This window comes from Antrostomus carolinensis, unplaced genomic scaffold, assembly GCF_000700745.2.
Source record: "Antrostomus carolinensis isolate BGI_N321 unplaced genomic scaffold, ASM70074v2 scaffold954, whole genome shotgun sequence".
Lineage (NCBI taxonomy): Eukaryota > Metazoa > Chordata > Aves > Caprimulgiformes > Caprimulgidae > Antrostomus > Antrostomus carolinensis.
Genome location: NW_010312622.1, coordinates 105,791 through 129,175, shown reverse-complemented (window position 1 = coordinate 129,175; position 23,385 = coordinate 105,791). Strand labels below are relative to the sequence as shown.

The following is a 23,385-nucleotide window of genomic DNA, read 5'->3' as shown; positions in this document are numbered from 1 at the left end:
ATATCAGTCTTTAAAACTAATCCATAATGCACTATTTTCACAGAAACATGCTGAATACATACTTCAGACATCCTTAAAACAATTACAATAATGCTCATTTTTATCATATGTATATTAGAAATTCAGTGATGCTAAAATGGTAAATATACTAAAACCATACCTCATTTTTATATTTAATAGCTGAAAATGTCCTTGATCCCATGATGCCTATTTGGAGGGAGGAGGAAAGACATAGAAAGAAAGAGAAAAATTGATTTCAGTAAATAGCTTTTCAAATATGAACTATAACCTGTTGCTATCAAACAAATACACAAAGAAGCATCAACTTAAAACAGATGATTGCTTTCATTTTTTCTAATAAATTGTACCATTTTTTCAAATATACAAAAGCAGCTATGGAGCTTATCCTTTAAAAAAAATTATATGATCTAATCTCATTTCCTAAGAGATAAAACCAATCAGTTTACCTGTCTCTGAAGAGTTTCTTTGCTGTTTGTGTTTACTTAAACCCTCCATGACATCTTGAATTCTCCACAGTTCCTTCTGAATCTGAGCACGTTGTATCCCTGCTGACTCAGTCTGCCAGTAAATAAACAGCATATATAGGCAATAAATTAGAATATAGTGCAAGTGGAAAAAACCAGAAAGCCTTTTTCTTTCTTTAGAGTCTACTGCATATCCTTTCACAATGAGAGAAAATAAAATGCAGTAATGACACTCTTCTTTCCCATAAAAATGCAACATTCAAATATTGTCAGAAACAAAAAGTGCAAGATTAAGTAATTTCATAATGTGTCAGTTACTTTGACAGGAATTTGATAGTTCAAACTCCACTTAAAAATAGAATTGTATCTACTGTCTCCAAAGAAAATCCAAGCAAACTTTGCACAGGAGACCTACATAGAACGAAAGCAAAGGAATAATCAGTTCCAACCCTCAAATAGGTGGAGATGAACATGGTGTTTGCATACTAACATATAAACTGTGGGTCTATATGCATTCATGGCCATGCATGCTTTGGACTCCGTAACACTAATTTCTCAGCTCTTGAGCTTCCTTGTAATCTCCTTTTCATAGCTGCATAGAAAATCAATCCCTGGAGCAAACAGCCTTTAATTCCTCCCAGCATGGGCCACACCCATCCGCCTATTCCAGATTTTTTTTTTGTGTGTGTGTGTCTCTCACAGAAAGATCTCTTTAGAAAGTCAGAACTTCTATTAACTGTTCAATCCTCCACAGCACACTGAGCTAGTAAGATACACGTCACAACTCTTCATAAATAAGACCTGAAGCAAGGCTTTGAATATTTTTTTTTTATGATTTATTTTGATAGAATGATTTAATGATATTTAAAAATATTCAGTTAAATGGAAGCATTTGTGTGAAGATTTACTATGACTGTCATAGCAATTAAGGTCTGAGAAAAGTAATCTGTTTTGGACACCATCACTGAAAAAGAAAGAGGAGGCTTCCGAGACACAGGAAAACCAGTGCTGTAGTTTCAAAAAAATAGGCAAAGCTGAAGACCTCCTCAAAACTTACAAGCTTTTAATGTCTCTTTATGCCTCAGAAGTTAATGCACCACATGTCCCCCTTTTTCATTTGTGCAGTTTTTAAACAAAATCATAGAAAATGAAAGTGACTGAAATGTACTTTAAGACCGATGCCACACCTGAATTTCTCCAAGCCGATCGAGCTGCTCCTGCATATGGTTCCTTGTCACAGTTACATCATACTCCAATTTATCATATTCTCTCCAAGCTCTTTCCAGTTCCTAAGTATGTAACAAAAGTAAGGAATTACAGATGCACATTCAAGTTAAAAAAATAATAATAATAAAAAAAAATTATGTATTTTTCTTTATTCAGTGACATGAAAATTCAGGAAGTAATGTACAAATAGATATCAGCAATAAATATGTATTTTAGATAACGCTACATTTAAACGACTTACTGATTTTCTAATAATACTGAACAGAATTCAAACGAACAGCATTTTGTCTTTTCACAAACAAAAAAGATAGGCAAGGGCAAAACCTTCAAACTATGTCTTTACAGTCAGTAGGTATGTGGGTCTTAAGCTGTCCTTCCACCGAGGCAGAAAACCCACAAAAATGGATGCAAATTTGTCTCTTTTATCACACAGAATACATATGTGTGAGTGCACAGCATTTGTGTTTATATGCAATATATTATGCAAGATAAATCTAAGTCATCCAACCCTCCTGCCTGGGAGGTTACCAGGGAATGCCCCAGGCCTGCTAATACACCATTATTTTATATAAGTGAAACTACAAACACCAGAAGGGTGCAAAAAGAAAACCTTCTTCAAAGTCAATGCTACCGTCTCACTTTTAAAGCCTACATCAGGCAATATACTCAATTTAGTATAAATTAAAAAGTTAATAAGGGAAAGTGTATCTTAAGATTTCCTTTCCCCTGATTCCCTTTTTCTTGTCCAACCAATTCCTTTTAGAACATAGTCTAATGTTCAAACTAAACCCAGTATTTCAGGTCCTAATTCCTATCAATTTTATCACAGCAAACCACTGGAATTTGACACTGAAATATATTTTTTGATATATATGTAAGTAGGCGAGAATGATTCTTTGCCTTGTCATTTCAGTGTAGAAACCATCATGAAGTAGAAAGGACAGTAAATAGCACTTCCCTTCCCTTCCTTTTTTTTTTTTTTTGGGTGTTTTTGAAAGTACATAACTTGAACAAACTTTTAAATGTAATGGCCCACTACTAAGTGACTGTGACAGTATAATCTTTAAATTATTTTCATCCTGCAGCTGCTTTTGCTTTAAATAAGTCACTTATCTGATCGAATATCTCATAAGGTTTATGCTTGCTACTATTTTGCCATCACATAAAATAGCTTATTTGAATTATTTACTACTTCTGTAATCAATTTTTCATATTACAAAGATGAAAATTACCACACCAATTAAAGTCAGTATGCATTAATTCCTGGCACATAAAAACCAACCAAACCAACCCTAAAGAAAGAGTACTTGATGAATATAGTGAAAAGATCACTTTCCAGCTGCCTTTGACAAAAAAAAAAACAAGCAAGGAAAAGACAACTGAGTTTTGTTGGAACGTAATGAAAAATAAACCAAGACAACCCAATTAAGAATATGAATATGAAGAGAATGGTTTAGCACTTCATTGAGTTTTACTGTCAAGAACACATTACTTACTGCAGTAGCTCGCGATACTTCTCGACAAGTGCCAAGCAGTCCGTTCTGCAAGTCATCTCTCTGTAAGACTACATTTTGTATGGCTGCGGGATTATCTGCGTTCATTTCTATCTCCTGACTTGCTGACAGCAAAGCTTGCTCAAGCGTGTACTATTATAATAAAAAGAATTATTTTTAACGTTCTGCATCATTGGGCTAATTTTCATTTTATTTCAGTTATCAATGTTCCGACAATAAGCATGTTAAATAACATCCACTTTAGGTAATAAATACAATTGTCCTACTTTCTCCTTGTGTAGCTGTTGAAGCTTCTCCTCCAGTGCTTGTACAACTTTATCTTGTTCACATAAACGGCTAAGCTTAGCCTAGGATATAACAGAAAATGATTGCAATTAGGATTTAATTTTTAACAACTTCAGTAATGAAAATACTTGATCAAATCATTACATGAATCTATAAAAAAAATATTATTACCACAAAATACGAATTCTAAATTTATGAAGGCATCAGTCTTTTATTTTCAAATTAACCTTAAGAAACCCTCTTAAGATACTATGAAATAAGTGTTTTTATAGCTTGAAACAGCATAGCTCAAAAAATATTTATGATTCTACAGCTCAATCTTTATATCTTAATAACAGGTACTAAATACTGTTTTAATTTATATATTTTTCACTATTATAAAGCATATTGCATACCTTCATAGTCTCTCCCATGGTTTATTTCCGGTGGCAGTTTTTAACAGTTAGTTACTAGTACAATCCATGCTCTGCTCTGTTTTAGCTCTGAGTGAAGCTTGGCTATGACAAACTGCTCCACTCCAGCTCCAGTTTGGGCAAATAACTGTTCAGTGCACTCTAACCAATTTGAAACAGGTTCCTTTTCTATTTGAACAACTTCTTTGGTTCAGTTTGTGCTGCTCTGACTTTTTGACTCCAAGACAACACGGGAAACTTGCTTTCTATTTTACTCTTAAAATAACATTCCATTAAATCATTATGTCTACTCTTTGTTGTGATGTGCAAGAATGATGGGATATGCACACTTATGCATATATGGTATGACTATATGTGTGCATTTTTCACCACCAATTTTACACCAAGCCCCTTTTCTTTAATAACTACTAACCGAATACTCTGAATGGTAGCTACTCATGCCAAATTTCAGTTTTGGAGTATTGGTCATAGTTCCTGAGAAATTACATCTCTCATGCTATAACTGAAGTACAACTACAAAGTTTTTCCCTTCTATAGTAATTCATTTATTTCTAGAACCAATTCACCTTTGAAGAGATGTAACAGATATAATACTTGAAATTTCAGCTTAAAATGTAACACTTCCTGTAAGTTAGAAGCTTATTACAAAGAGTCTTATGGTGCTCAATTTCACAAAGCAATTTCTGTTGCTAATCACCTATATGAAGTGTGTTTCAAACCCAAAAGTCAAGGGGGAAATTATTATCAGGATAAAAAGACAAATACCGAAATTTCCAAGGAAGAAGAAATACAAATTACTTACATCAATATCCAGCTCTTCAGTTCTATATTTGTATAGTGTACCCCTACATTCTTCTTGTGTTAACTATAAGGAAGAATAATATTGCCATAAAACAACTTAATTGGACTATCAAAATGAAACTACTGTTCAGCTTAAGAGTTTTAATACAGAAATCAGCTTTTGCCTGAAAGCCAAACATACCACATCGAACAATATATTTTTAGCCAATATATATTAATGAAGGTAAGTAAATGGAATGTCAAGCAGACTGTCAGTAGAAAGTTGCATTAACTTAACAGGCTATGTTTCTAATGCAAACTAGATTTTTAAAGATGTACAACTCAATCAAACATGGATTATGTAGGAAGATGAAACTGCCAGAGTACACCTAGACATACATCATTATACCCGTTCTTATCTGAATGCTAAATACAGGGGCTCATTCTACTTGGAATTAACTATTCTAGGCCCACTGAGGTCAAGTGTATTCACAAGGAGGATATTCATGGCGTGACCTGAGTGTACAAAATATGTGTAAAATATCTCATTACAGATATATGCCCAAAAAAGTGCTGTCAAATGTCTTTTTGCCTACATTTGCATATGGATGCCCTCCTCTCCAACAGAGTATTACCAGAAATGGAAGCCCTTCTATGTTATCTTTGGACCTAGGCAAACTTGTCTCCTCATGCCAGTCAGCATGTAAGTTAACCTCAAACTACTTTCATACAGCTCCTCACATTAAGTTCTTAACTCTTCCAGTTTCTGAACTGACCAGTAACAAGATTTAAAAATATTTCACATGAAAAAAGGTAGCTCCCCATTTTAGAATGGACTGTCACATATAGTGACTACTTAATGTCCTACACAGCAAGCATTGGCATAACTGGATGACAGTAGATTTAGATGAGATATGAGGAAGAAATTCTTTGCTGTGAGGGTGGTGAGACACTGGAACAGGTTGCCCAGAGAAGTTGTGGATGCCCCCTCCCTGGAAGTGTTGAAGGCCAGGTTGGATGAGGCTTTGAGCAACCTGGTCTAGTGGAAGGTGTCCCTACTGATGGCAGGGGGGTTGGAACTAGATGGTCTTTAAGGTCCCTTCCGACCCAAACCATTGTGTGATTTTATGATTCTATGATTCTAACACTATTCTATGATTCTAACACTATCAGCCTTTGTATTCTATTTAGTTAAAAACATGGGTGCATTGAGTCCCAACACAGATGCCTTCCTTCCATGTACCTGTCATAATTAGGTCATTGTGACTTAATAGTGCAAGAAAGACTATAAAAGCACAAGTCCATGTTAAAGGACATTATAAATAAAAGGACTAGGTAAGGGTTAATCAGACAAGCATTCCAAACGTACAGTAAATCTTCAACACACTTAAGTGTTTCATTTCAAGACATTATGTCCACATACCTCATGCAAATGCACCTGGTGACAATTTAAAAGTATGTATAGTGTATTAAAACCACACAGTAACTTTCTTTGAAATGGACATTTTATGAAAATGAGTGTTGGAATATGAAAAAAGCCACAGCACTTTTGCACCTCATGAACGTCACAAAAATTAGGATATCTATTTAAACTCCTACTATTGTAGTCATGTGTTTTTTAACTGTTGGTTTCATCACAATGAGAGAAAAATAAGGAATGGAAATATTTTTTAAAAACTCATAAACATGGCCAAATGTCTTTAACTTACAGAGAAAATCTAGTTATATTTCGCAACAGAAAGATTTCAAAAAAGAAAGATTATCCCTCATTAGATAAATACATCTTCCCAAGATAATGTTAACATAGATATTAAACTGCATAAAACAGAATATTAAACTGCTCAGCATTTTATATAGCTTGCCTGGAAAAATGTAATGCTATTTTTTCAAGCAAGTATTGTTTACACTTTTATTTTTTTTTTCAAAGAGAGACATTAATTTTTTTCTGACATTTCAACTTTAATTATAGCCAAGTTTAAAATAGCTTGCCAATTCAGCATCCTTATCCTTGCCTACCTCCTAAAAGGAGTATGTATTTAAGTATTCAGAAAACAAAAACACATTTTCAAAGAACACTATACACGTGCTAATTCTTCTTATTAAAATCCTATCACGCTTTTAAAATTGCTGCCAACTTCTTGCTTTTGTCTAGCGGGACTAGTTTCCCACAATAGGCACTGCTGAAGAACCACTTCATCTCAATGTTCCTACTGCAACATTTTATGTAGACTTAGCACAAAACCTCTAAAAATAGTACAAAACAATCCATCTCTGACAAAACAGCAGCTTAAGGCAAAAAGTGCAGAATGTTATCACATCCTGCTGGAATTATGAGAGGAACTGCAGTAGACCAAATGCAATTACACATTACAAGCAAGGTTAACAACCTCAGAATGCTGGAAAATGCATTATCAGAGCTCCAATGATCAAGTTATTGAAATGTATTTTATGTCACGTTCAACAAACGCTTCTCAACAAATTGTTCCTACAAATACTTTACCAGGAGAGTAATTTCAGAGAAAGAGTGCCATCTACTGAACCAATGACATGACTTGCTGCTGACTTCTACACTTTTCCTCAATATTTACCTACTCAAATACAAAAAAGTCCATTTTCTCTTAACATAGTGAAATACACTGCACAGCTCCCAAACATTAAGGGGCAACACCCTGAATACCGACAAATAGAACTTACCATTTTTGTAAGAATTTGGCCAAAGGTATATGTTACATGTGAAAAGGTAAAGTGAGCTTAATTGAATCTCTATCTTAGGTTAGAAATAATTAGTCATCTACTTTAGAGTCCCACTGTAGAGTCCCCCATCTCCCTCAAACGCCAGTACCAGATGAATCACAGAAGTGGATAAATCCACCACAGTGGACACAATAGAATATGTCCTTAGAGGGAAATTTTTTCCCACATAAATGCAGATTAGGCAAATTTATCTCTTGAGACAGGAGGGGTTAAACCTATTTAAGCAGTCAGTATTAAAGTCATTTAAGTGACAGTATTATTTCATTACCTTATAAGCTAGTTTCAGATTCTGCTAACCATTTTGATTCAATAAATATACAGCAGGAAATTTCACACCCTGAGAACACACGAAGCATCTCTGCAAGATTACTGCACTTAGGAAGTTAAAACAGGACAATCCAGATAATTTTGTGGGGAGAACAAGGTTAAAGTCAGACTTCCAAAAGGCTTTTTTTTCTCCTTTCTTTTTTAAAGAACTTCTTACTATTAGGAAGCAGGGCAAATGGGCATTTACCCCACAGTAAGCAAGATTCTCCTCTAGTTTTGCATAATGCGACAGATAACATTTCAGATACAGATTGGAAACATAAGATTTTTAGCTCAAATACAATAATCTTGTGTTCATAACAAAACCTGAAAAATATTTCTGCCTACAAATCTCAAAATCTAACATGCATAATAGTTTAAATGTATGCAGCTGCAATAATAATAATAATGATAGTAATAAAGTATGTCATAAACAAGATCTCCCTCTCCTTTATAAGAGTGAAAAATCAAATTTTTACACATTTTTAATGTATTATGAACAATTATCCAAACAAAGACCTGGATGTTAGTTTATTGCACTCAGATTTTTGTTTCTTCTCCCTTTAGGGAACTCACAAACTTAAAAGGAACTAAGAATAATTATACTTTAGAAAATGAGCATATACTACTTTGGAAGACAAGATTAACACTCCTCACCTCGTATTAGAAAGAAACAAAAAAACCCAAGGTGGAAATGGGTCCAGGCTGTAAAAAGCCTTCAGTTTTTTTGTCTGTACATACGGAATCATTGCCCTGACTTATGCTTGTTAATTTACAGTACAGTCTGTAGAGCAGACTTGATGGGAGTCAAAGCGATTTAAATAACTGTAGAGATGTAACAAATCACAAACAAAAATGTCTTTTAAATAACCCATTTGAAATAGTATATATTTTAGTGATTTTACTAAAAATCTGTTAACCATTACAAACAAACAGGAAGCAAGACACCTTAGTTTTTAATTAAATACCAGCTTTTCCTGCTTTCCTTTGCTTAACTCTAAATGAACTCCACCATAAAACTGAACTGAATAAACTGAGAAAGATACTTTTCTCTAATCACAGGGATGGTTACGGTCATCAGAAAATAGTTTATAACCTTGACAACAGAACAGGTTTCAGTCACTTACACAAAGGCTTCTCGCAATTGTTTACATTTCTTTAAAACTGCAGTGGCATAGATGACTGGTAAAATAAATTTATTTTATTTGAATACAAAAAATGTATATGTTGTTTAAACTTTAAATAAGTGGCCATAATTTTAAACAGGTTAGTTTTGCATTACATAAGTTTAGAAGACTATGTAGGCAGTGAAGTTTTGAGGGTATTTCTATCCTTCCCTGGAAGTCATTTAATGCAGAATTTCATATAGGAAATGTCACCCATGAAAGCAGAAGGTCTTGCTATTCTCCAGTTTATGCAACACATGGGTTCTTCTGCACGAGCCTGCCAATACGTCACAAACACTCTGACCTGAAAAGACCACATCTCTAGTGACAAAACGTTATTATTCAGTCTTCATGACCTGGTAGATTCACTGTTTCTTTGACAAGAATGTCAAAAAAGGTGCTTATTCGGTGTCAGATATGAAGCAGGAGGTATGTCTGCAAGGTGAAAGCAGTGCCGTGTAGCGATACCTTAGCTGACAGCATAGCTCTGTCAAGCCAGCACTCTGAAATTCATTGATATCTCTAAATAAGTGGGCAGACTAGCCCAGACAAAGCTATACCTCAAATGTGTCTATATTAATATTAGAAGCTGAGCTATTTTTTATTTATTTACATCCAAAGCACCTCTGCTCATTATATGTATGTTGATTTATTCCTCATATATACATTATTATAGAAAATTGTTTTGCTTTTAAAAAATCCTAACAGCTATGTTTTTAAAGAAAAATTTACACAAATCAATTTGCTTTAGGGCTTGAGGACACCTTACTTCTCCCTTTCCTCTCCCAAACAGTTCCTTCAGGTTCCATATTAAAGCTCCTATTTTTCAGGATCATCCACAAATTGGATGATCCTGAAATCAAAGTCACTCACAACCCAACTTCCTTTGGAAAGCTGAGATTTCTCCTGCAACTTTCCTGGATCACAAGCAAATCTACAATGTGGAGTTGACTTCCAAAATAACAAAACATGAAATTAAGCTGCAGCATTTTTTAGAAACACGGCAAAGCAGTAATCACTGATAAATGACAGTTATACATGGCAGAACGTCTCCTTTTCTTCAAACTATGCAACATTTATATGTCATTTTGGCTCACAAGGGCTTAAATGCAAGTGTAAGGGAACTGGTTAGATACTCTCCTTCTGACTGGCAGCCAGAATTGCACACTTCATCTGCTGCAAAATATCACAGTCATTTAAATAAGAACATCGTCTTTGTTGCAGGCTAGAAAATTCTGAAGCATTCCCTGATGTGACAGAAACTATTCAGTTAAGCCCCAGTATCCCTAAGACACTGCAGTGCCAACAGATATGTATTGGCCATGCTCATAAGTTAATGCAGGTCTCAACTCACAGACAATATTTCCATTCACATTTGTGATTCCTCTTCCATCTTACCATTTACAACCATCACTAGAGAAGTGTGCAGAGTTAAATCTGCTGTGACTTTATGAACAAGCACTGCCTTTTGGATTTACAGTCCCCAGATCAAAGTAATTTTGATCCTTCCTTTCTTCAGTGGCTAAAGGCCTGGTAGGTGCAAACAAAAACTTGTAAATCCACTTCCTAGAACGAAACAAAATTGCCAGAAATGACCAGGTAAACACCGCTCACATGCTTTTGTAGTGGTCAAAAGAAAGAAGCACCTTTGAACACTAATTGCAGAGAATCATGCTAAGACAAATGTTGGAAGCTCGTTGGAAGTTTTATGAATTTACTGGACACCTGCATAAAACATCAACTAATTAAATCATCTAGACAGAAAAAGTTATTCAAAAGTGTACATTTAATACTTAACAACAAAAATGCAGCAAAAGCCATGCTAACGATATTGCAGCATTTTATAAAGCATGGATGACTTGTGGTTTTCCAAAGCAAATAAGAGAAACACCAATGTTATGAATAAATCTGAGGAACAACCAAAACTGTCACTAAGGAAAATTTTCGCAGATGATAAAGCAAATTTCATTCACTATCCAAGACCTTACTTGCTGGTACAGTTGCGGTCTTAGCGCCGAGTTCTCAATCATAGTGTGAACCATGGTGATTAAAGGTTCATTCTCTTTCATCTATTTCAAATCAGGAGGAGCATACAGCAAACATCAGTTTACAGCATGGCTAGATTTGAAAGACGACACTGTAAAATATAGCCTCTACTTTAATTTTTTTCTAATAATGCAGTAGATTACATTTTACCCCATGCTTTTTATATATTCTATCATTCAGTAATATCAACATCTGAAAAGTTCAATACTATCAAACAAATGTATCAAAACCACATAAATGCTCAACATCAATGTAATATTTATTCACCAACACTCTCTCTTTTTAAAAATAAAAATGCTTAAAATAAACCCAGCTTTGCATGATATTGAAATGAAAAGTATTATCGGATTATGCAAAAGGAACACTCAAACCTTTATCAGAAAACCTTTTAAATTATAGATTTAATAACTCAATGCACATTTAAAAGATATAAGCATTCCCAGCCTCGGAATACTGAAGCAAGGTTTTGACTTATGTTCATGTATCACAAAATGCCTTTATATACTACACTGATTTATCGACTTAGGAAATTTGAATCATTGCTTATTGTATTTATCCACCTCCATATACAGGTGTGAAACTATTTCAGAACTGGTCAGACATTTTCTATAATGACTGGTATTTATTGATAGGAGTGCAAGTATTAAAAACAGATACTTGGATTATTTCAGTAAAACTTGCATACATGTAGGATTTCAGAAAAGTATGCAACGCAGAAAATAGTGTGGGATTTTTTGTTTTAAAAAGGAGATATGAAAACAGATAAGTTTTCCTCTCCAAAAGAAACTGAAAAGTCACTCCATGCACAATCTCTCTCCTATTTTTGTTGGAAACTTTACAACCTGTTGGAAACTTTAGTGGTACCTGTTTCAAGTATGGTTACATAGGAAGGAAGTGTTTGTATGAATATGTATGACCTTTTGCTCTGTCTTTATGTATATATATGCACTCATCATGAATTTGCAGGGCAAGCTTTTGTTTCACAGATTGAAAAGCAACAGAAAGCCTGGGGTTTTGATGCCTTTTGGAATTTTTTGGCCCTAATTATTTAGGAAAACTAACTTGAACGTTTGGAGAAGTTTGGTTTTGGGTTGTTTTTTTTTCTCTTTATAGGAAATACATTTTTCTTTTTATAGATAGATGACCTTTTTGTTGTTGTTGTTGTTTTTTTACACATAATAAAGTCTGAGCAGCTGATAAGTGAATCACCTAATAAAGAGTACCTTACCTTGAGAAGGCACATGTAAGATGCTCTGTTTGTTAAAGGCAAGAAAAAAACCCAAACAAGCAACCCCTCCCATTTGCTCCATCATCTATAGTATACATAAAGAGAAAACTAGAACTGACACAAGAAGTTGTTCTTCATTTACATTAAAATTTTGTCCAGAGAGCGGGTGCACTGGGTGATACCAAAGGATACCTCAATAGTAAGATCAACAGTAAGGTCCAAAGCCAAGCAATCAAACTACAGCCAACTGAAATATTTGTAAAGGAAAAATTTCTCTTGAGGCTGAATATGTTATTAGGAATATTCTGGTTTGGATGCATTTTTATTAGGAGTATTTTAACAGCTTCAGGCTCTTTGGCTAATTCTTTTTTATAAAATTTCAAATTTTTCCTTTCTGACAGATAAAAGACAGCATCAGAATTAATTTTTGTGGAACTGTTCAAAGATTGTTTTCATCCAGATTAGAAAAGAAGCAAAGTGGATTTGCTCTAGAGGTGTTCTAAGTAATGTTTTGTCCTCCAGTCACCTCCAACTTTGATTTATAGAACTTCTTCCAATATTTTTACTGCCATTGGTGCTCAACCACGCTTATCTAACACTGTTTGCAAAGGCCAGTTATTTCCAGAAAAGCTCCAGTTCCTTAAGCCCTTATGGAACAAAGATCAAAAACCAGATAATTAGTAAAGTAGTGTGAACCAAAAAGCCTTTGTAGCAGTCAAGTACAGCAAACTTTTTTCACTGTTTAGGAATTAATGCTTCCAAAAAATACTGACATTGAACAATTGACAAGTTTAGTTCTTGAGGGAGCACGAATCTGTCACAAACCTTCTCTTAACTAAAGCTAGTGTACACACAAGGCAACGTGGACTGAAGAACTGGCAAGGTAAACCAGAGTTATGTAGGACACAATGGCAAGTCCCATGATCTAAAAGGTGAAGAGGATACCTATTTTGTGTTCTTAAAGGATTACCATGAGGTTTACTCCCAAACTTAAGTTGGACACTATTGAAGTTGAATAAATAGCTCAAGGGAAAATATTTGCTTATTCATAACAAAAATAAGCCTTGGTGTTTTCTCACTTCAGGAAAAAAAATATTTTGTACAGTAAAGGACAACTTTTAGATCCTACATGTAATACTAATAGTATTACTCTCACAGAGTCTTTCTGACTAAAGAAGTCACAAAAATCAGAATTAAGATTTTCATAAGGAAGGGGAAGTGTGAACTGCTTGATGCCACACAGCAACACAGCAGTAAAACCAAATAAAATCCAACAGTCTTGGCTTTATCACTTTCTACTTCTAGCAAATAACTTTCTCCCCAGAAGTGATGCTTCATCCTTGCTTTTATCTTTACTGAGGTAGAATATGAAAGCATTTTCCAGTTGGAAACAATGAAAAAACCATCTCATTGACATATAATCTGTATGAACAGCTACATTATTTATGAGTAAGCATTTGAGTAGTTATTTTGGGTTTAAAATTGTAAAGCCAAGCTATTGACAATTTTTCTCTTCCTTCCTTTTCCTAAATTCTCTTCTGTGTTTGATAACACCCTACACAGATGACAGTTCAGTACGTGCTGTTCTGGTGGCAGCAATCAGCTGGAATAGTGGCTCTCTACCAGGACAGTGGACCTCACTGGTGAGGTAAGACCATATGTTGTAGGTGACAAAAGCCTGAGCTCTGATTGGCAGTTTTATCCATTTCCTCTCAAGCTTCCTGAAGTAAAAGCAGCAGCAACAGGACCTGACCAAAAGTTTTTCTCCACTTTTCCTCTGCTCCTACATCTTCTGCCCAAATAAGAGAAGGAAAAAGTGCTTTTCCTTGCTGCCTCCAGCACAGTCTTTTTTTCACCCTACAGAGTCCCTGTCCTTGAGTCTCTCTCCTTCCTCTGGAGAGGGAAAAGGGAAAAAAGAAGCAGCAGAAATAACAACAGTGGTGCCTGGGTCAGCTCAATCTACCTTTTCCAGATAACTGGAAAAATACAAGAGTACTATCCTATACACTGCTAACATAGGACGGAGAATTTTATGTTGAAACACAAGATATCAGATGTGCTACAGGATATCTGTCAGCTCTATCCAAACCCCCTTCTGCTATTCCAGCCTTCCTTAATTTACTACCTTTTCCTAGAACCACTTTCAGCATCTCAGAAAGAGGGTGGTGAAGGGGAGAAAACAGAAGCAAAACACCAAGACAATATGGACGTTGGCTGCGGGACCTTCACTCCTTTATTTGACAACTTCTTGTTCAAGTTCTGTTTATTTTTATGCACCCTTTGAAAACTGAAAGAAATTAAAACTGAAAGTATCAGCAGAAGTATATGAACAACTTAACACCTAAACTATTCACTTAAAAACCCCCCAAAAAGCCATTTCCTGGGACGTTGGGGAAGACTAAATGAAATTTAGTAGAGCTTGTACTGTGACAAACCAACCTGGGATATGCCGAGATCAATATGACAGCACGCATGGAGAGTTTGACATACACAGCTTGAGCTCAGTAGAAAAGGGTTTTTCAGCCCAAGAAAAGTTTTACTATCAACATAAAATTCAGAAGTGTATAAAAGACTGGTTTGCTGGCATTCTCTGGAGTAACAAAAAGAATCAAGTGGGATGTCCTGCCATGGCTTTGTTTACAAAGGAGGGGAAAGAAAAAAAAAAGTGTGTCTAGCTTTTATTCCTACTTTTCACTGCTGTCATTACAATTTCTGGGTGCAAATACATTAAGGAGAGTGCTGGTTTGGATTTAGTAATGCACAATAAGTGATCCCTTAAAATTTGATAATGCAGAAGACTGAGATTATATGTGCCCTTATAACATGTCCCACGTTGGCAAACAAATCATCACTGCCTAGCGTTGCTAGCTATGTTCAAAGAACTCCCTCCTAAAAGGCAGCTGAGTGTCTCTCCCACTTCCCTACAAACCCTGAGCCCACAGAGTGGTTCACACCCTCACTTTAAAAAAAAGGATGTTCGATGATAATTCTTTTGGCCATGAGACATCAAAGAAATCATATGGCTGGATATATATGAGTCAGTCTCTTCCATGTTTTCCCCCCCCCCTATCTCTGAACTCCAACAACAACAACAAAAATTCTGAAAGCATAATACAAAACCATCAAAAAGTGTAACACAAAAATTTCTAAGCATCTCAAAAGGAAACAGCAGTACAAAAAAGAGGCATGACTTAAAAAATGCTATGGGATATTCTTGAGTCTTGATAAGAAAGCCACCTAACTAGCAGACAACAACTTATTGCAAAAGCATAAGTTACCCTCCCTACACCTGAGCTTCAGAATGCCTGAAAATTCATCTGTGCAACCTGGGTACAAACTTACTAATTTTTGTTATGTATGGTACTGAAGTGTTTGAGACCAAAAAGGCAAGAGTTTAAGATAACAGGACTGGAGTTCCACCACATGCTCCAGGCAAAGCAGGTTTTGACAGTATTTGCAAAGATTAAATGCAAGTGGAAATAACTAATTTAAGTACACTGGACACTTAAAATTCAGAGAGGGCATGTGATTATGCAAGCTGGTTACAGATGTGGATAACAAGAAGGAAAGGCCTCAGTTAGACTAAAAGAAACTTTGATTTTTTTCTTCTCAACATAAAGGAAAACTGGTAATGGACAAAGTAATAAAAAAGATATAAATGATATCACAAAGATATAAATGAGATAAAACCCCTAGAAACAGTGGTACTCAAAAGCAGTAAGACTCTCAGGGGGATTTATTTCATACAGGAAGGTGGCAACTTTATAATAAAATAAGGGGAAAAAACAAAAACTGATCAGAAACTGGGATAAGTATTTCAACCTGCTCTTCCATGATTTTGTGACTAAGGTAATACATTTTATACTTGATAATGATTTCTTACTGTAAGAAGTGCAGTGATTTCTTGCACCTCTTGTAGGGGCAATTATAGCACATTTGTAAGATTTAGACACTTCCTTTAATTAATGTTTATCACATCACATTACATTTCTAAAATTTATCTGATGCAAGCAAAAAAAAAAATCCTTTTTACCACTCTGCATGTTGTACACGGGCAATTCTCTCCATTTAATCCTATCTATTATATTCACAAGCTTGGCTAATCAAGCAACAGCATGGTACATAGTTTTGCTCTTCACATGGACAGTTGTCCTTTCTTGGCAATGAAGTACATTGTTGAAGACAGAATTATTCCCTTATTCTAAAACATTATACACTGGAAATATTTGAGTTGGATGAAATATTTTGGCCTAATTTAGTAAACAGTTTTTCCCTACTATTTTGGACCTCCTGCTGTCCCTTAAGATAAGACAGTGATGTTTAGAAATGCATTGCCATCTAACTGAATTGATCACAATTCACACCTTGTTTTCAAGAGATAACCAAAAAAATAAAGTCACCAGGTTAACCAAGCATCTGGGTACGTGTGTGTGTGTGTGTGTGTGTGTGTGTGTGTGTGTGTGTGTGTGTCCCCATGTGCATATGTGTTTTTTCATTATTGAAATCCTATCACAGGAACATGTAGGACACAAAAGTTCTAAGAATGGTTGGCTTTAAGTGTAAGGCTGAAAAATTTCATTAGCAGAAAGAATATTAGAAAAAGCTCTAGTGATTTTTATATTTTTAACTAATGGATACCAAGTTGCTTATATTACTTCTAGGCACTTGTAAGTGCTAGCAAATGTTTCCCATTTAAAAACTTCTCACATACAACTTGTACAGAAATCTCATTTGATCATGCAGCAAAGCCATAAGAAGAGGTATGTGATATCACAATCCTTCACTTGGCAATCAATTATGTTAGTGGAGACAGAATTGTACCCTCACTCCATAAGTTATCCAAAGTTGTAAAGGAGTAAAACCTTATTCTTCTGTAAATCTTTAAGAAATAATTCAGTAAAAGGAAATTCAGTAAAATTCATTATGCTATGAATTGTTTAAAACATTTTTTCATGTTTGACAGCCCTTTCATTTAACGTCCTGTAGAAACACCCAATTCTTCATTTAGAAAACGAAAATTATCAGAAGTACTAATTTTCTATAAATTGCATGTGTGTCATATGAGTTTGGAAATGTATTACAACTTTGGTTAAAGATGTTAAAATGCTACAGTTAGTGTCATTGTAAGAAGGAAATGAAGAATAGAAAAAAATAATTAGCGAGTGCCTACTGTATTCCGGTGAATTTCAAATTGACTTTTTCCCATTACATGTCAAATTTCTTATCGATTAAGATATTCTGTGCTACTTAAAAAAATCATGTATTAAATATCCAACTTTATAAAAAACACTGAAAATCCTTCTCCCCAAATATTTCCAGCTTGATAGGAGCAGGCAAAATGCATTAAGAAATGTAAATACACAAGAAAATTGCAAATCCCACCTGATGATCCAAATATATGGCATTCCTTTGAAGGTGATGTGAAAGAATCTCACTCTAGCAGGCAGCAGTCAGGGGGAAAAAGGAAAGGGACAGAAGGTGCAGAATGCATGAAAAGAGCTTTAAAAGAGGTAAACTTGACAGTGATCTTTCTGTTTTATGCAGAATTACAACACTGCTTTTATCTGGGTTTTTTTTGGTGAACTGTTAACAAGTTTTGATCGCAAAACAGAAGTGATGAAAGTTTGCCAGGAATCAAACTATGAACTAATACATTACATTTTGCCTTTACATATAAAATACAGTAAGCTCATGTAAATGTCTACTACACAGACAACTATAAACCCTTTGATAAATCTGTGTTTTAAATGTCCTGATTTTTGTACACGGAATACAAATAAGATTGTATCTGATATAAGGCAGTATGAACAATAAATTAATCTAATGATCTATCATTACTAATTTTGTTTATAACACAAAAAGGTTAAAAACCTTTAACTTTAAACTTAAGTACAACATATTTTAAAATATCCCTGTGCAATTTTAACTCGGCTAATATCAAAAAGCTATGAGTAAAGCCTCAAAGGGTTAATAGCAGAACATCACATATACAAAGAAGCAATGTTACTCTAGTCTACTCCCATAGTAGTCAGAGAATTTTGCACTATCGGTACAAGGTAAACTTTGATTAATGAAAGACTACAAGTTAGTGAGAATGGTACATGACACACATTGCTTTATAGCTGACCTTTGGGCTGCTGGCCTCAAGTTTTAGTTGCATGAGCTGTGCTAGTGTGTGTTCCCGGATACTACTCAGTTCAGCTTGCTGCCGTCTCAGCTTTATTAGCAGCAGCGTGAGCTCCTCTGGCTGAAGGAGTGCAGTGTGAGAAGCCAAAGAGTAGAAAAAAGGTTAATTGGTTTCCTAAACAACACTTAAGTAAAATAAGGGTTCTTAGTATCTTTCTTACAAAAACTTTCTATAGCGATACAGCAAAAGATACATCATTTTTCCCCAAATTGACCACTTTCAAATATATAATGAAGGGTTGTTTTAACTACTTAAAACACCATAATATTGTAACATTCTGTATAAAGGACAAAAAAGTGAGGATATTGCAGGAGAAAGTCTCCAGCTTCAAAACTTTTTTTGGCATGCATATGAAATTGATGAGATTGATTTAAGTGAAGTGGGAGACAATTCCAGCCTTTAGGATATCATTATCTGTACATGGAGAGACATCTGAGCTCAGTGAAAGAATAAAACAATTCCCTCAAGAAAATTTATTTTCTAAAATAATTCTTCAAAATTCAGAGTAAATAAAATAACCCCACGATAACTGACCTACATGAGAAACAATCATTTTTCACAAAACAAAACTTCACAAGTGTGACAAAAAATAATTTTCTGTCCCACCTTCCACAGGTCTGAGGCTACCAGTTAATTTATTGCTTTACTTTTACGACTAAGAAGTACAATACAGCATTAGGAAGGCACAAAGAATAGTATTTAAAACCCCAGATTATATAGAATGGAAATACAGTCACACTCAAATGTGTATTTGTCAGGTAATTCCATGTAGATCAGTTTAGCTCAGTTTGGGAAACTACCTGAACCATTCCTGGGAACCAATTCTATTAGCAATACTTCAAAGAAAATAAAACACATACCATTACAAATATTTTTATGCTCCTATTTGCTTCTGTTTCTTACACTTCTCCAGAAGTCAATCTTATAAGAGGTTAAATATTCATCCAGCATTTTAATTTTCTCACAAGTTCTGCGAGTTAAAAAACCCCACCAAACGCAAACACCAAAACCCCCCTAAAAGCCCACTTGCTCTCTCCCACAGTCACAGAATTTTCCCAAAGCAAAGAAGAGAAAAAAGCTCCAGAGAACCAAATATTAAATTACTGAAAAATGAATACCAGTTTCTTAGAATAAAGAAGAAAAATCTCTAAGGAGAAGGGTGGCACTGACACAGTTTTGAGCTCATACCAAAGTAGCCCACAAGAGGGAGCAAGGGATTTCCACATAGCTTCACTTGTCAAAACCATCTGCTCTGAGGAAAAACCAACATCAAAGCCAAACTGGCTAATGGCCAATCTTCCTCTTATAGTGCTCTTTCAATACCTGGTTTTAAAATATTTAATTTCAGAAAGTAAGCATAAGAATCTACACTGCTAGACAAGGCATTTTTAAGTTCTCCCCAAGAATCAGTGACAACGCTTTCAGTCTGAAAACTAATATCATTTCAAAGCACAAGAAAACTTCTTTTTAGACATGAGAGAACTGAAAGTAGCATCTTCAAACAAAAGGAAGAGTGAATCACTTTTTCAAGATCAAAACTCTTCTCGATATGTTCTGCAAAAGCTCAGTTTTAGTGCATTAGGAATAAACTATTTAATGGCACTTAAATACAATGTTTGCAAGCAAACTTTTTTTCCATGGAGGAGCCCATCAAGCAGTAATTCGTACTTCTCTCTAGACACTGATAATGTTGCAAACATTGCTGACGTTGCTGTAAGTGCTATGCTTTTCATACAGCTCTCAGGACTCTTGCAATAACCACAACACAGAATTTTGTGTAAAGAGCTACCCACAGGTTTCCTCGTCTGGTCCCTACAACACTTGTGCTATGGGCAGGACTTCTGGTTTCTACAAGCAGAAGCTTGGACCTCTTTGCCTGCTACCCTACTCTGGCCCAGCTCCAGCAGCAAAGCCCAGGAGAGCTGATGGGACCATGAACACAAAGAAATATCTGCAGAAGGCAAGGTGCAGAGATAAGGCAATAGCAGCAAAGGCCAACCCGTAAGATGCTGAAGGTCTCGGGGATTCACGCTGGGAAGTGCAAGAAACAGGGGTTGAGGCAGTGGAAAGATTGACTGGGGAGCTGTTGCCCACAGTATGATTCAAACTCTGTATTTTCAATCCATAACTGTCTCAAACAGCAATTTCAGATGGTCAGAGAAAAATTACAGAAATGAGACAAAAACTGGTAAATAAACGTAGTAAATTTAGGACAATTTCTTAGGTTCTGGCTAAGAGTCACATGTCAATTAGGAAAGTGGACAGTATACCCAGTATTACTTTGATGAAATACCTTCAATGAGAGTTTCAAATCTTATCACAGAAAATGGGAGATGTCACAAAGGGCATAATTTTACCAAATGCAGTTTGAGTATCCTCAAGCTTTCCAAAAAAGGTAAACTTATTTCTAGGATTTTCTAAATACTTAATGGAGAAATAAGTGTTCTGTTATGTATTCTACCCTCCACCAGGTATTTCTTTAATGCATCAAAGATGATTAAGAAAAAACAATAAAAATCTGTATTTCCTAAAGAAAATCTGCAGTCAGCAGCTACATGATATTTGCAGAATTCAATGTCACCACAGAGTACTACTTTATTTGCTTTAAAAATACTTAATGATTAAAATAAAGGCTACATTTAATGCAGCCTTCAAATAGAATAAGACTTCGGTGTTGCCTCTTCATCCTTAAAGAATTATTCTTAAGGAAAAACTGATGTACCAAATAAAAATCCAACTCACTGTTTTGCCTTGGAGGCTCTGAGGAGTAACAGGCTGTAAACTCAGACCTGCTGGCATTGACCTTCTGTCAGGCACAAAGACATGCTGTATGAAAACAAAATAGCACAGTATGATCCATAGTTATCTAAAGACTCAACAAATATTAAATGCTAAAAAAATAGTCAAGCCAACTTCATGCTCATGGCAAATTTGGTATGATTTGTGCCAGTCTTGGCCAGTCATGCTCCCTGCTGACGGACCATCTAGGAGACTCGAGTAGGCTACCTCTAATTTCTAGAAATAACCCAGCTTTCTTTTATTAATTTAATTAGCAGTCCTTCCTTGCAGCTGTTGCCCTTATCATAGCCCATGTAAACAACAACAATTCCACTTTTTCACCCATCACTAAAAGCTATTTAAAAAAACCCTAAGATCTCTATATAGATGGAGTTTAAATCCTAAACTTATCCTACTGATTTCAAACATCCTTCAAATTACCCACCTCTTAAGAACAGGTTTGTGTTTCTAAGTTAATGGAAAAAGCTGTTGTGTAACTAAAAAAAAAACCCCACAAACCAAAAAGCATGAAAAACTGAAGGTAAATAAGAATCCTGTGTAAAAGAAGCTAAATAAGAAATACTAGCATAAATTGTTCCACAAGGAAAAAATATGAGAAAGCAAACCTGCCTGAAAGGCCAAGTAAGCACATGCTCTGCAGCACCTGATCCTAGTGGTACTTCTCAGATTTGTGATAAGCACTGATTATTAAACTTCCAGTGCAGCTAAGTCAAAATGACTCTTTTGTTGAAAATGACCTAAGAACTTTCCAAAAAGAGGACTGTAAGATGTTTAAACTGCATCAAGGGACACAAAAACATCTAAGATAAGGATTTAGCAAAAAGGTTCAGGAGCGTTTTATAAAATCTCTAGTCTTACGTTCAATTTAAAGAGTAATTTTTATATATTGTTCAATGTATTAAAAAATATGCATGACACAAGCATGATGGGTGTGGCAGAGCCACATATGGCACCCAGGTAATTCTTTGTCTCTCTCTTTCACTGATGAAGACTAGCAGAGTTACAATAGTCAGGTGCTAAGGTTGTGTGCAAATAGACTCTGGTTATCCTTAGTGATCTCCCTAATAACTCAAAGGCATCAAAAGAAATGACTACACTCAGCTTTCTGCTGGAACCCAAAGCAGCCAAACTTGTGTCTGAAGAACAGAAAACAGCACGTGGAAGGAAATCTGGGATTTTCAGTCCTCTTAGAGTTCCAGCTAAAAAAAGCTAGAAGGGAGAAGGATGTCTGTACATACAACAAACTATTCTGAACAATTTGTCTATTGACTCCTTTTCTTTCCTTTAGAGAAACCTGGTATCGTGGATGATAATAATAGAACAAGTTTTCACCTAGTGTATTAGAGGAATATCTTTATACAACCTTTAGATTTTTAAATGCTTTTTATGAAAACACAGATGTAATTTATTTACATTACAATAAAATGTACTATAGTGCAACATGAGTTTTACAGTAATGGTACACTTTCTACTAAAAACCCTTATAAATAAGATTTTTAACAATTAAAAAATGTTTTTTACCTTAGTATGATGTGTCCTGTGTCTGCGATCAATAGTTATATCTCCCCTTTGCACTGGTGAAGATACTTCTGATCTGTAGGTCCGCTGTGGGGAATATCCTTGGAAACCAGCGATTGAACCATGAGAAGGTGAGGTGGGAATAGAATGCATCGTCTGATCAGAAATATTAATCATAGTTTTTGGGCTACTTAAAGTACTGTGCCTATTAAGAGTTGTTTGCTTATTGTAAAACTGACGTTGCTGCCATTCATAGAGCTGCCACATTGTGTCATCCCGCATTGACCTGCGTTTTTCTTCGGCTGTTACTGGTCCTATGGCTCTGTCGTAAGCCGACGGCGTTACGCTGCAGAGGCTCTCCGGCCGTGCTTTGCTGTTTCTCGGCAGTGTTCTGTAGCCTTCTGGGTACCGGGGTAAAACTTGAGGTCGATGGCTTGGCATGTTTCTTGGTAATGTCTGATATGAGATTACGCTGAAACATAAATTTTCTGTTTAGTAGTGGACAGCATTAATATTATGGCAATATAAAGTTTTTCAATATTGCTTAGGTTGATCTGGCTAATTCTTACTCTCTTTTTTTTTCTTTTTTTAATATTACAAGTGTCATTTTAAAAACATGCAAGAAAAATCAAGATGACAATTAAAGAATCAACTATACTGATTGAATGTACTGTAGC

The 23,385-nt window shown here is 35.3% G+C and overlaps 1 protein-coding gene across 1 annotated transcript in view; it reads right to left on the bottom strand.

The window, feature by feature from the left end:
- The window catches only part of PLEKHA5 (pleckstrin homology domain containing A5), a 71,960-nt gene that overhangs the window by 17,500 nt on the left and 31,075 nt on the right, over positions 1–23,385 (bottom strand). Inside the window, exons 8-18 of the mRNA XM_029084756.1 lie at positions 22,712–23,180; positions 21,134–21,217; positions 18,332–18,451; positions 17,587–17,640; positions 10,919–10,999; positions 4,727–4,789; positions 3,493–3,573; positions 3,209–3,358; positions 1,673–1,774; positions 468–579; positions 161–207 (exon numbers count right to left, since the gene is read on the bottom strand). Coding sequence (XP_028940589.1) covers positions 161–207; positions 468–579; positions 1,673–1,774; positions 3,209–3,358; positions 3,493–3,573; positions 4,727–4,789; positions 10,919–10,999; positions 17,587–17,640; positions 18,332–18,451; positions 21,134–21,217; positions 22,712–23,180 — 1,363 coding nt within the window. The remainder of the gene's footprint in view (positions 1–160; positions 208–467; positions 580–1,672; positions 1,775–3,208; positions 3,359–3,492; positions 3,574–4,726; positions 4,790–10,918; positions 11,000–17,586; positions 17,641–18,331; positions 18,452–21,133; positions 21,218–22,711; positions 23,181–23,385) is intronic.